The sequence below is a fragment of the Octopus bimaculoides genome, chromosome 3 (assembly GCF_001194135.2).
Source record: "Octopus bimaculoides isolate UCB-OBI-ISO-001 chromosome 3, ASM119413v2, whole genome shotgun sequence".
Lineage (NCBI taxonomy): Eukaryota > Metazoa > Mollusca > Cephalopoda > Octopoda > Octopodidae > Octopus > Octopus bimaculoides.
The window spans coordinates 7,220,684-7,232,860 of record NC_068983.1 but is presented as its reverse complement, the minus strand read 5'-3'; the positions used below and the strand labels follow the sequence as shown (position 1 = coordinate 7,232,860).

Sequence of the window (12,177 nt, the reverse complement as noted above, 5' to 3'; positions counted from 1 at the left end):
CTGTTGTCTCCCCCTTGTAAACATAAGGACACAGGAAATGTGTCAAGGCCGACAGGAAGCGGTACAGCTTCCTAGGTCTAACCAACAGTAGTATTATTCCCTTCAGGGGACTGTCACATTAAGTTGACAGCATACAACTACTTCATCGTATCACTGCTGCATAAATCTCTGAGAGATTTGAGACACACAGATTAATATGGGAAATAGAGGGTGAGATGGAAGGTGAAAATGAAGAAATAAAACCCTACCAAGGGGCACTAAATGGTCATTGTTGTTTAGCGCCAGGTGAACCCTAATTAAGCAGCCTAAGTGATCAAATCATCCTTTAAACAATCATCCCATTTTTTACTTGGACAATAATACAAGTTCCATCAGGTCGTACCAAATTCTACCATAGTTAGCATTTACATTCTTTGTTGATCAAATAAGTGTGGAATAAATTCAGCGCCTTGCCTTGAATACAGTTGTAAGGATAGGCTGAAGGCAATGGATTTTTTGTCTTTTATTATTTCAACCCTTTTGATGCCAACCTGCCTGAAACCACCTCTGGCTCAGTAGTACAAATGTCTTGTTTTCAAAAGTTCTGGATTAAAATCTTCCACCAAACCTTAGTCACAATTTATGTTCCTGACACTAGCTGAATGATAACTAAGTTATTTTACTAAGTTATTTTACTAAGTTCTCTGTTATATTTAAAACTAATTGAAAGAAACACAAGGCATCTCATCTGTAATATGGTAACGAAAGGGTTAAACCAATTAACTGGTAACTTATCTATTTAGCTAATTCAACACCTCGGTAAGGAATCTTTTTTGCTGTTGTAAGCCACAGTCAGGCTTTTTAAATTCATTAAAACAGATTGTTTGTGTTCACTTGTTTGTTTGTATTTTTTTTACCAAGCTGAATTTAAAGATTGCCAGCATGGAATGAATTATTTTAAATTATGAAGCTTAAGGTGAGCAGGCTAACGACCACACAGAATTGATTGGTCATTAAACTAATTGCTTTGGTTTGCATGGTTAAACAACAAAGACTTCACTCCAATTTCACTTCAGTTGGTTGGTTCAATGATTGGAAGAGCAACATCCAGTTTTAAAAACAAGTAAACCATTCCGACCAAGCAAGTGTGGGGAAATTAATGTAGAAGGGATAAAAACAAACAGCATATATAAAATGACAATACTGTAGGGGGCTGGTAGATATTTTAGGTCATGAAGATCATATTGCTAGATATATATATGTTAGGATGTTGTGACCTTTGAATTGTCTCCTACACTGGTGAGACTACTGCAGCCAATGTTTGAACATCTCTTGGTGTCTACAAGAATGTGATTCTGAAGAGTTAGAGTTTTAAAGAGGTAGGATTGGGCAAAGTGAGACATGGTAGGGGTGAAGGGAGGGGAAAAGCACGTGTCAAGGAGGATTGAGTAAAAGCCATACGTAGCTAATTGGTTTAGAAGAAAGTAGAAGCTGTTATTACTAGCAGTAGAGGGGTCAGAGAGAAGAAACAGGAAGAGTATATAGCTAGTTCCGAAGAGAGTAGAGGCTGTTATTGTAGAACTAGAAGTGACACAGAGAGAGGAATCAGGAGTATGCAGCTAACTGGTTCAGAAGAGAGTAGAGGCTGTTATTGTGGAAGTAGAGGGGACAGGGAGGGCACAGCATGTCTGTAAGCCAGTGGCTGAAGTATGTTTGCTGAGTGATTGATTGCTAATAAGACTGGGTGGTTTGCTTTTGGATGTGGTCTATCTATCAGTGTCTGTATGTGCATGTGTGTGTATGTATAGAGGCAAAACTGTCCCATAGATGTGCCTGAAAATTCAAATATTTCTCCTGTGTGGATCTTACTTTAGGTTCCCATTGGGTCCAGTAACTGACCAAGGCAGGAATATTTGTGTTTTCTGATTACCCTATGGAAGTCGTCTTTGCAGTGCAGTTCAAGCAACATGATACATGTCAGGCCACCACAAGAGATAATTAGGTGTCGTGAGGCCCTAGAAGTATTTGGAAAGACACTGAAGGTTTTAGTTGTGTTTGTGATTAGAAAGGGTGAAGTACGCGTCTCTTTCTTTGATCTGTGTCCTGATTGTGTATTTATGCAGCGAAAGGAGGCCTGGTTGTTGTTCCCCTGTTCATTATTCACAAGGTCTCTGTTTGTGAAAGTAGCTTATCTCTGGCATGACTTGATCAAGATGTGTGATGATAATACCTGTGTTTGTACGGTTAAAAGAGGGGTGAATGGTAAAAGCAGATTTGATAATGAGGGTTAGGACTGTCGTCACACATACTGCAATGATACACTTATACAAAAAAGGTTTCCAAGCAATGAGAGACTGATGGCATCCACCTTTAATGTCTTGCTTAGGGCTCCTGCTGAGGTGGTCCTTTACTGGGTACACAGCACAGATATTAAAACCTGGCTACATGTTACCTTTCATCTGGTCTATATATTTCTTTTACCTTTAAATAAGAATTGATCATAAATTGAATGACATGAAATATGTTATATAAAGATCTTACTCTAGAGCTGCTTCTATTGCATAATTCAAATATATATATGTTTATATATATAATAACATACCTGGATACCAAGCCACACTAACACCAGAGCTGGGTGCTATAAAGGTACCCAGGGCTCTCACACGTATTGTTTTAAATCACTTTTGTTGCTCTTGTAGACAATACTTTTTTAACTGAACCACAATCTTGTTTGAAATTTTTCCAGGATTAGATAATACTGGAAAAGGCCCAAAACCAACTCTTCTAGCTATCGCTCTCCACTCTAGTCATTTAGCTGCTCATCTTTCTCAGAACAAACCAGCAAGTGTCACAGACAATCCCCCGATTTGCTCCTCTTCGCCACTGGGCGACAGCCACCAGAGCTGCTCAGAAAGCAGTGCAAACAGTGAGCAGCAAATGGAAATCAAAGTAAGTATTCTGTGCTGCCATTTCAACTGAGAGCAAATATCAACTTATTTATTTATTTATTTACTTATTTACATTATGCATTTTGTGAACAATAGTGTTGGATTTAGGTTTTGTTTAGGCTAATCACTCATTCACTGTTTTCCTGATGGCAAGAGTCACAAAGGACTGTCTGTGCAAATCAATATAGCTCTTGAACTGTTAATTCCTCCACATTTTTTTTTCTCTCTCCATTTTTTTTTTTTTTCCTTTCTCTCTCCGTTTTTGCCCTCTTAATCCTTTCTTTCGAAGAGCATAGACTTGAAACATCAAAGACTTTTCCATTCTTCCCGAGCATTAAACTAATACGCTTGCTTGTTCCCTCACCTGTCTTCGTCTTTTGTTTTCTGTAAGTTTTGACTATATATATATATATATATATATATGAGGATATTATTATTTATAATAATACCAGTGGCTTAGCATTCATAAAAAAACCATAACGTTAAAAAATTACCAATTAATAATTAACGGTACTAACAAGCAGTACCCGCATGCTAAATATAGCAGTCAAAATGACTGTGGTTTGGTCATTTTGACTGCTATATTTAGCATGCGGGTACTGCTTGTTAGTACCATTAATTATTAACTGATATATAATCTTCATCATTTTAATGACCAGTTTTCCATGCTTGCAAGGGTCGGATGGAGTTTATTGAGGCACATATTCTATGCCTGGAAACTCTTCTTGCCACCAACCCTTCTCTGCTTCTAAGCTGGGTAATATTTCTCCATAGCCGGACAAGTTCACACAGAATCATGGAAAGGAATGATGCTCATTTACAGCAATCAAACAATGTTAAGACAAGCGCATGTGAACGCGCGCGCGCACACACACACACACACACACACATGCACACGCACACACACACAGAGGTTTCTTTCAGTTTCTGTCTACCAAATCCACTCACAAGACTTTGGTTGGTCTGGGGACTACTGTAGAAAATACTTGCCCAGATGCCACGCAGTGGGACTGAACTCAAACCTATGTGGTTGCTAAGAGAGCTTCTTAACCACACAGCTATACCTATGGTCACACCTGTACCTATTGCCACATCTATGCAAAAGAATATTTTTGCTCAAATCGACTGGTTTTATCACTGATATATGCATCTTTCACTGATGAATGATATTTATATAGTTGTGTGTGTGTTTATGTGCATATACACATGGTATATGCATGTATGTATGATGATTTTTCTCATGTTTTCATTTAGCAAATTTCACTCAAAGCATTGGTCAATTCAATCTTATAATAGAAGAGACTTTCCCAAGGCTCACCCTACTGTGGGATTGAACCTAGGTTTATCTGGTTGCAGAGGAAGCATGTTAACCACACAACAACACTGTTTTAGTTTTCAATTTTAGTCATACTATATATATAAATGGTCAAATTTACTGTCCCCTACCAATGAAACCATAAATTTTTAAACAAAGCAAAGACAGAAAGACATTTTTATAAGCTGCAGATTATCTTATAGTTGTCTCATCATCACTTAGCATCTCTTTTTCCATGTTGGTATGAGTTGAATGGTTCAAAAGGAATTGACAAATCGGGGGACTGTGCAGAGCTCCAATGTCTGCTTTGGCATGGTTTCTACAGTCGGATGCATTTCCTAATGCCAACCACTTTACAGTGTGTGTGTGTGTGTGTGTGCGCAAGGTGCTTTCTTTATGGCACCAGCCTTAGTGAGGTTACCAAGTACTTGCAAGACCCCTTCGACTGATTTGGGGTGTAATATTGAAAGATGTGAATGTACGAGAGAGGGACAGGAACTGGTCTCTTAATGAAGAGATGAATACATGACTTCCTTAGCTAATGACAAAAAAAGAGAAATGGTGAGAGGGTGGGGAGGCGAACCCTTAAAGTACAAGGTGAATATGAGAGAAAGAATAGAGATAGAGGAACAGAAAGTGTTTGTGCTAGGAGGCTGCAAAAAGTGACATGATTAGAGATGGTGTACTACACAGGTAGTACAGTAATTAAGTATACATTTTTGTATTTTTCTACTTGTTAATTATGATAATTACTGTTAATTAACTGTTTCTTTGCTAACCAACACTAACCTACCTAAATTAAGTTATTAATATTTTGATTGAAATTTCATTATTTCACAAATGATAACTGAAGATTTTAATTGGTAAACCGATAGTTTATTTAGGAATTTCTTAATTTATATTTCTTATTTCTTTACTGCCCACAAGGGGCTACACACAGAGGGGACAAACAAGGACAGACAAACGGATTGTCGATTTTATCGACCCCAGTGCGTAACTGGTACTTATTTAATCGACCCTGAAAGGATGAAAGGCAAAGTTGACCTTGGCGGAATTAGAACTCAGAATGTAGTGGCAGACGAAATAACACTAAGCATTTCGCACGTCTCGTTAATGTTTCTGCCAGCTCGCCACCTTAATTCATATTCTGAGTACCTGATCAATATCTACTATAATCTATAATTTTCAATTATTTTACTTCTTGCTTCCTTTAAATTGTTGATTATTTAGAAAATTAACTGAAATATTTAGGTAATGCATTGTTGTAGTTACTAGGTTCATAAAGATTCATGACTTTCATATTAGTCAATTTGATCTACATCGTTGCAAGAAGGATTGGTTATGAGCACCAGAGGGATTTGTCATTGTGTGTTACTTCTGTGCATGTGTGCTATCATGACTGAGATGCTTTTCAAGTATCAGTCTTTCTGGGGTAGGGTGAGTTTGTTGGAACACAACTTCATGGCCCAATAAATAACTGTAGCACAAGTGTTAGTTTCAGCACTTCACTTGATCCATTGACATAACTGCAATATTGGTGAAGTGTAGCGCTTTGTCATTTTTTTCTACTTTATGATTATAGCAATGAGCCTTTGAATGGCAAGGGGAAACTTTTGATTCATCGATGGTGTGATGCAGACAATGGTAGCTGAGGGTCATTAGTATTTGGAATATGGTGGGTACGAATAAAATGGATTCATATCTGGGGTTCTCTAAAGCAATACAGCTTTTGGTCAGCTTCTCAGTGTTTAGTGTTGCATGGTTTATTTAAGTCTTGTACAGGAGGAATTTGATTCTTTAGTTCAGACCAATAAGATACATCTTATTCTGGATAGTATACAGATGTTGGATTAAAAGGAGATTGTATCAGGTACCTGATTGAATAGACACACACACACACACAGAAGAAGAGGCAGAGACAAGTAAATAGATAGAGAGAAGAGAAAGCATTATTTCAGATGAATTACTGCAGCAATTATCAGTAAATTTACAGTTAGTTTTCTAGTTGTTGTTAGGGTGTTACTTTAGATTGGTTAACTGTGTGCTTTTTTTTAAACTTCTAATATCACAGTCTCAGTTGATGCAATTCTGTAAACGTACCTCTCTAAGCATTTGTATTACTACATCTGATGATGTACCTATTTAAACGTGTGTGACACTGTGTCAGCTGATGTGCATTTTAAAAGCCTCTGTGTCAGCAAACGTACCTCTTTAACTGTAACTAAGTATTATGAGGTCACAAACATCATTAATTGATGGACAAGTGATATATCCCTTAGTGATAACATCCTACTGAAGGCATATGATCAACCTCAGTAGCTGTAATAACCTACTGTACCACTGTCCATTTAACATCTGATGGCAGATGTGATGTATCACAGTGAATGCCACATCTTACTCTGGAGGTGTGATGTACCTCATTGTTACAGAACATTATGGTTCTATACATTATTTACATTATTTACATTTGACAGATATTTGTCCTCATCTTGTTTGTTGTTAACACTACGTTTCGGCTGATATACCCTCCAGCCTTCATCAGGTGTCTTGGGGAAGTTTCAAACCTGGGTTCTCATTCCTAAGGTATTTTTTGATGTTGTTATTATTATTATTATTATTATTATTATTATTATTATTATCATCATCATCATCATCAGTGTTCAGGTCACTTCTTGGAATCGAACTCGGAATCTTGGGGTTAGTAGCCTGCGCTCTTAACTACTACGTCATATGCCCGTGGGCATAATATAATAATAATAATAATAATAACATCATAAAATACTTTAGGGGTGAGAACCCAGGTTCGAAATTTCACCAAGACACCTGATGAAGGCTGGAGGATATATCAGCCGAAATGAAACGTGTTAACATTAAACAAGATGAGGACAAATATCCGTCAAATGTAAATAGTGTACAGAATTCCTCATCTCTTAAACATAGAACTGTATTCTGGTTCTAATATGTTATTTTGGATAGGCAATGAATTAGTCATGATGATTACTTACAGAAGATGGCATAAAATATAATTATGTTTCATTTATCAATGTTGTTTTTATTGTAAACTAAATATGTTTATTGTTGTTGTTGTTGTTGTATTAATAGAGAGACAACAGTAACTCCAGCTGTGAACTGGACTGCATTCAGAACCCTTCACCACCAAATTATCCGCAGGTGAAACAACATCTGTAAGTGAACTCTTTGAATGAATGAATACACACACACACGCACACACACACACTTGTTTATATATATATATATATACACACATATATATATATAAATATATATATTTATGTTAATATCAAGCAGTGAGACTGAGTGCTCAACACTGCATCAGTGGGCAAACATTCTTTATTTGTGGGTTAGCATATCGCCTTGATATGTGTATATATTTGTTTATTCTCAAATCTCGTGATCTCACATGACCTCGTCTTTTCATCCAAGATGGCGATGAGCACCAGTCTCCCATGTGGCAGGCTTGATAATTGTTGACATTTCTCTCCACATGAAACCAATGGTAGCTTTGTTAACCCACAAATCAAGTGTGCATGTGTATATATATATATATATATATATATAATGTGTGTGTGTGTGTGTATATAGATAGATAGATATGGTGTTTTTTTTCTCTCTTCTTATGCCTATATTTTTGAAATGCTTCTCTTTTTCTTTCTTTATCCCTCCCCCCTCTCTCTCTCTCTTTCTGCTGCATGCCACTTTTTCTCTCACACACACTCTCTCTCTCTCACACTTGCTCTCTGTTAAGTGTCATGGCCACTGTCTTCCTATAAAATAAAGACTTCAGAGTTCTGTCTTTGCAGTTTCGTTCCATGTATTATTCTGTTAAATCTAGTTCTCCCCCATAGAATACATGTGAGAGTACCAAAAAAAAATCTTTGAGTTAAATATGTTCAACTATTGCATCTCTTAACCCTACACAGACTCTTGTATCTTTTGTTTACCATTTCATTTTGAAACACATTGAGGGAGATAGAAACACATTCTCCCTCATGTGCACCCCCCACCCCTTTGCTTTTATTTATACCTGTACTAATTCTGTTTTATTTCTTTCTCAGACAACGGCCGAAAGATTTTCCCCAAGAGGTCAAAAGCTATGTTTTCAAATTTGAACATCTTCCTTCTGTACTGAACTGTAATTTCTGTACAAAGTTGATTTCAAATTTGACTGGTTCCAACGAGACAAAGCGGAAAGGAGAAATCTGCGAGTACGTTGAATACTTGTTCTGGAGCTACGCTGTCCAGTACACACACCCAACCATTATGAACCCTACTTGTGTTGTACTTACTCAGAAACACATTTTCATCCAACACTTTGATGGTTACAGCCAGGATTTTCCAGGAGTTCCTCATACTACAACATATTACATTCTTCCTTTGTGTAACATTCAACGAATTCTTATCAGCCACAATGTTGTTCAACTCGAAGAATCTTTTGTTGGTCCCAGCGGGATTTTCCTTCTCTACCAAGTTGAATCTCCTCAAATTAAAACCTTTACCGATATTTTGAAAAAATGCTACCAAAACAACACTGATCAAGAAGTTCCCAAAATTATTGATATTTCAGGACAGCTTTATTTTTCAGATTTGATTGAGAATGTGGAAACAAAAGAAGGTTTGTATTCTTCAGAAATAACATTTACTGCCATTGTTATTTATGATGCCACGTGGCATACTTTGGCTGTATCTGAGAATTATTTGTACCTCGTGGAAACAGAAGATTTCTTTTTTAACACGGACTGTTTTGTCAGTGAGAATCCTGACTCCGATGCTGTCGAGAAGAATAACAAACATTCAATTCTTAAATACTACCCTATCATGGCAGGTGGAAATGTAAGCTTTAAATGGTGTCCAAATGGCAGCAAACAACTTCGTTTTCCAGAGATTCTGAATAATGTCAGATATGAACTTCATCCGCTATCAATGGAATTCAATTGCCAAGGGAAAACGGAATGTCTTGCTCTACATTTTCTTAGTGCAAAAACACGGGATGAGTATTTAGAAAAATTCACAAGTCTTCGAGCACTGAATGTCAATAGATTGTCTTTAGCTGCACGCCAGGAACCCGAAGGAGCTAATGAAGATAATGATGTTGAATGTAAGAAATTGCTTGTAACTAACGATGACATAGTTTTAACCAAAGATTGCCTTACAATAAATCACAGTTCCAGCTTGACTGTTTCCTCTCCAAATTCATCTAGTTCCCTAAAAACCCCTGTCAGTGTGCAGGATGTAAGAAGACCAAGTTTCACAATGCCATGTGAAGAACAACTGACTTACCTAACACAGTGTAACTTGACGTACAAATTAGTCAAGTCTCGATCTCCTTGCTTAGAAAGTATCGGGAAAATGAATGGTTACGAACTGATACAGTTTTTTCATACGAATTTTGCTCACATAGGCTTTGAGAATGAGGAGATGATGTATGTTGTTTGGGCAGATGTTGTTCCTTACAGAAACCCAGATCAAGAAATTCTATCGTTAGTAGTTCTCACCTCCAGGGCAGTCTATTGTATTTCTGATACGAAAGTGAAATTACCACCTAAATCCAAGCACACATGGATGACACACTATCGTCACAAATCAGACTCAGCCATTGACGATCATCTGATACAAGGAAAATCTGAGGACAGCCATTGTTCTGGTATCCTACACAAAGGCGGATTCCAGCATTCTCAACTTCCTCGAGCATTTATTACCATTCCTCTGTCTCAGCTGGTCCAGGTTAACATAGGTATGTTTAACCAATGTTTACGCTTTACTGGACCATCAGATGACTTAGTTTGTACTGTTGTTACTCGTGATTGTGCAACTACCGAAATTTTTCTACAGGTGACTTTCTCCGTTCTCTCTTCAAATGTTGTTACTTCTGCCGACACACCTTCAGATTCTGAGATGGATTTCTACAGCCTTGTCACAAAATCTCGTTCTGCTACAGAAGGAAGTGAATACATCCATCCCAGCAAGGTCCGCTTTTGTTACCCTGGTGAAGAAACAATTTCAGACATTTTGTATATAATCTCTGATATCTCAAGGGAACAGGTCCTGCTAAACCTCAAAACTCCTTACCTTATATGGATTTACATTCTGGGATTCCAAATCCCTATGGAAGCTAGTGTATCTGAAGCAGTTGATAAAGCTATCCCTCGAACTGTCATCTTAACGAACCGACACATCTGCCTTGTTGCCGAGGATTTGGTTAGCTACCCTCTTCCAGATTTTGCTCGGGGGTTGCCTGACAAGCCACGCCATCGCATTCTGGACGTACGTAAAATTGAATACCTAAAGCGGATACTTGTCGATTCCGAACCTCTTAAATGTTTAACACTTGTGTTCTCGGACGAAGACGATGAAATAGATGTTGATGCCTCTTTCGAATATTACAGTCCCAAAGAAGAACTGCAGGGCCGTGTGTCCCCTCCTGAAATTAGTGTGAGACTTCTGTTTCAGAAAGGTAAAGAAGAGGAGAAATTACTGCAGATGCTGAAGCGACAATGGGCTGAGATCCATTCTTCTGCCGAGCTCCCTGTTCACACAACAACTTGGCTTAAACAGGATATATACTCCACTTCCCAAGGATCAACAGGATGCCATACACTCTCTTAGCACAAACGTGGTGGTGACCATACAACTTCCTTTTTTTTCATGCAGTATGTTACAGCATCAGCGTCCTGAGAGAGTCGGGACAACCGCACGCTGACCCGGATTAAGAAGGCCACTCAACAATTAACACTGCTTTGAGATTAACATGATCATGACCCAATGTTTTGAGACTAACAGATTCAAACCATAGATTTTTTTTAACAAAAAGCATGTCAGGCATTAAACCTAAACTACAGCTACGTGTGTGAGGTGTTGTACTCTCTTTTCTGTGTTATCGTTTAAAAAAAAGAAACCCCCCCAAAAAAAACGGGAACCCCACCCTTCCCTCCCCTGCCATGCCTCCTTAATTTATAATTTCAGATTTGTGTTATTCCTTGTCTTTCACAGAACCAATTCTAAAATACTTTGACGAATACTCTGAGTACCTATGCACCGATACTGCAAGTGTTCCGGAGCAACATCTAAACTCCTAAGTGGCACAAATGCCTCTATGAATGGCATGAACATCACAGCATTGCATTTCCCATTCTTTTATAAATTTTGAGGTCTTGTATTTTGCTAAGAACTCACTTCTGTAATCATTAGTGAATTACTTGCTTGAGTTAACAACTTTTTTTTTTAATTATTTATTTATTTATTTTATTCTGAAAAGGAATAAACTTGGCCCAGAGTTTTTGAAGGCTACTGTTGGGTGAGACTGGAACACTTAATGTCAGGTTGGATGTGTTAATAGGCTAATTGGTAAACTGTAATCAATTCTTTCTAATTTTAGCACAAGGCCGGCAATTTTGAGGGTAGGGGCAATTTGAAATACACTCGCCCTATTATTGGACTGATATGTATTTTACCAACTTCCAAAAGGATGAAACGCAAAGTTGACTGACCTCAGTGGAGTTTGAACTCAGAATGTAAAGAGCCAGAAGAGATGCTGCAAAGCATTTTGTCTGACACACCAATGCTTCTGCCAACCCACCACTTTGAGCTGTACCAGTAATAGTGTATGTCAGTGGGGGCCTATTGGAAGGTTGACCAGTTCCCAGGTCAACATGTCTGTTTAATATTTTTGTCATTGTTAACAGTTTGATGCTCTAAATCAGTGGCTCCCAAAGTGGGAATACTGCCCCCTTGGGGAGGTATTGCAAAGGTCCAGGGGTACATTGAAGAAAAGTGAAGTGATAATGGGGTGGCCAAAAGAGGGGTGATGGGTCTAAAAACAACAAAATTATGGGTTAAAGTTTTATTTGTGAAATACTGTTGTTGAACTTCCTGCAGAAAGTGGTCAGGGTTTGTGGTGGTGAGTTGTGGAATGGGATT

General features: G+C 37.9%; 1 protein-coding gene across 5 annotated transcripts in view; it reads left to right on the top strand.

The window, feature by feature from the left end:
* LOC106884027 (nischarin) overlaps positions 1 to 11,573 on the top strand; it is a 71,565-nt gene extending 59,992 nt beyond the window's left edge. For 3 of the 5 annotated variants that reach the window (XM_014935220.2, XM_014935210.2, XM_014935241.2), the window contains 3 exons: positions 2,726 to 2,928; positions 7,345 to 7,427; positions 8,319 to 11,573. In XM_014935220.2, coding sequence (XP_014790706.1) covers positions 2,726 to 2,928; positions 7,345 to 7,427; positions 8,319 to 10,866 — 2,834 coding nt within the window. In that variant the 3' untranslated portion in view covers positions 10,867 to 11,573. The remainder of the gene's footprint in view (positions 1 to 2,725; positions 2,929 to 7,344; positions 7,428 to 8,318) is intronic. The other 2 variants (XM_014935231.2, XM_014935250.2) reach the window with 1 other exon arrangement.
* The last annotated feature ends 604 nt before the right edge of the window (positions 11,574 to 12,177 follow it).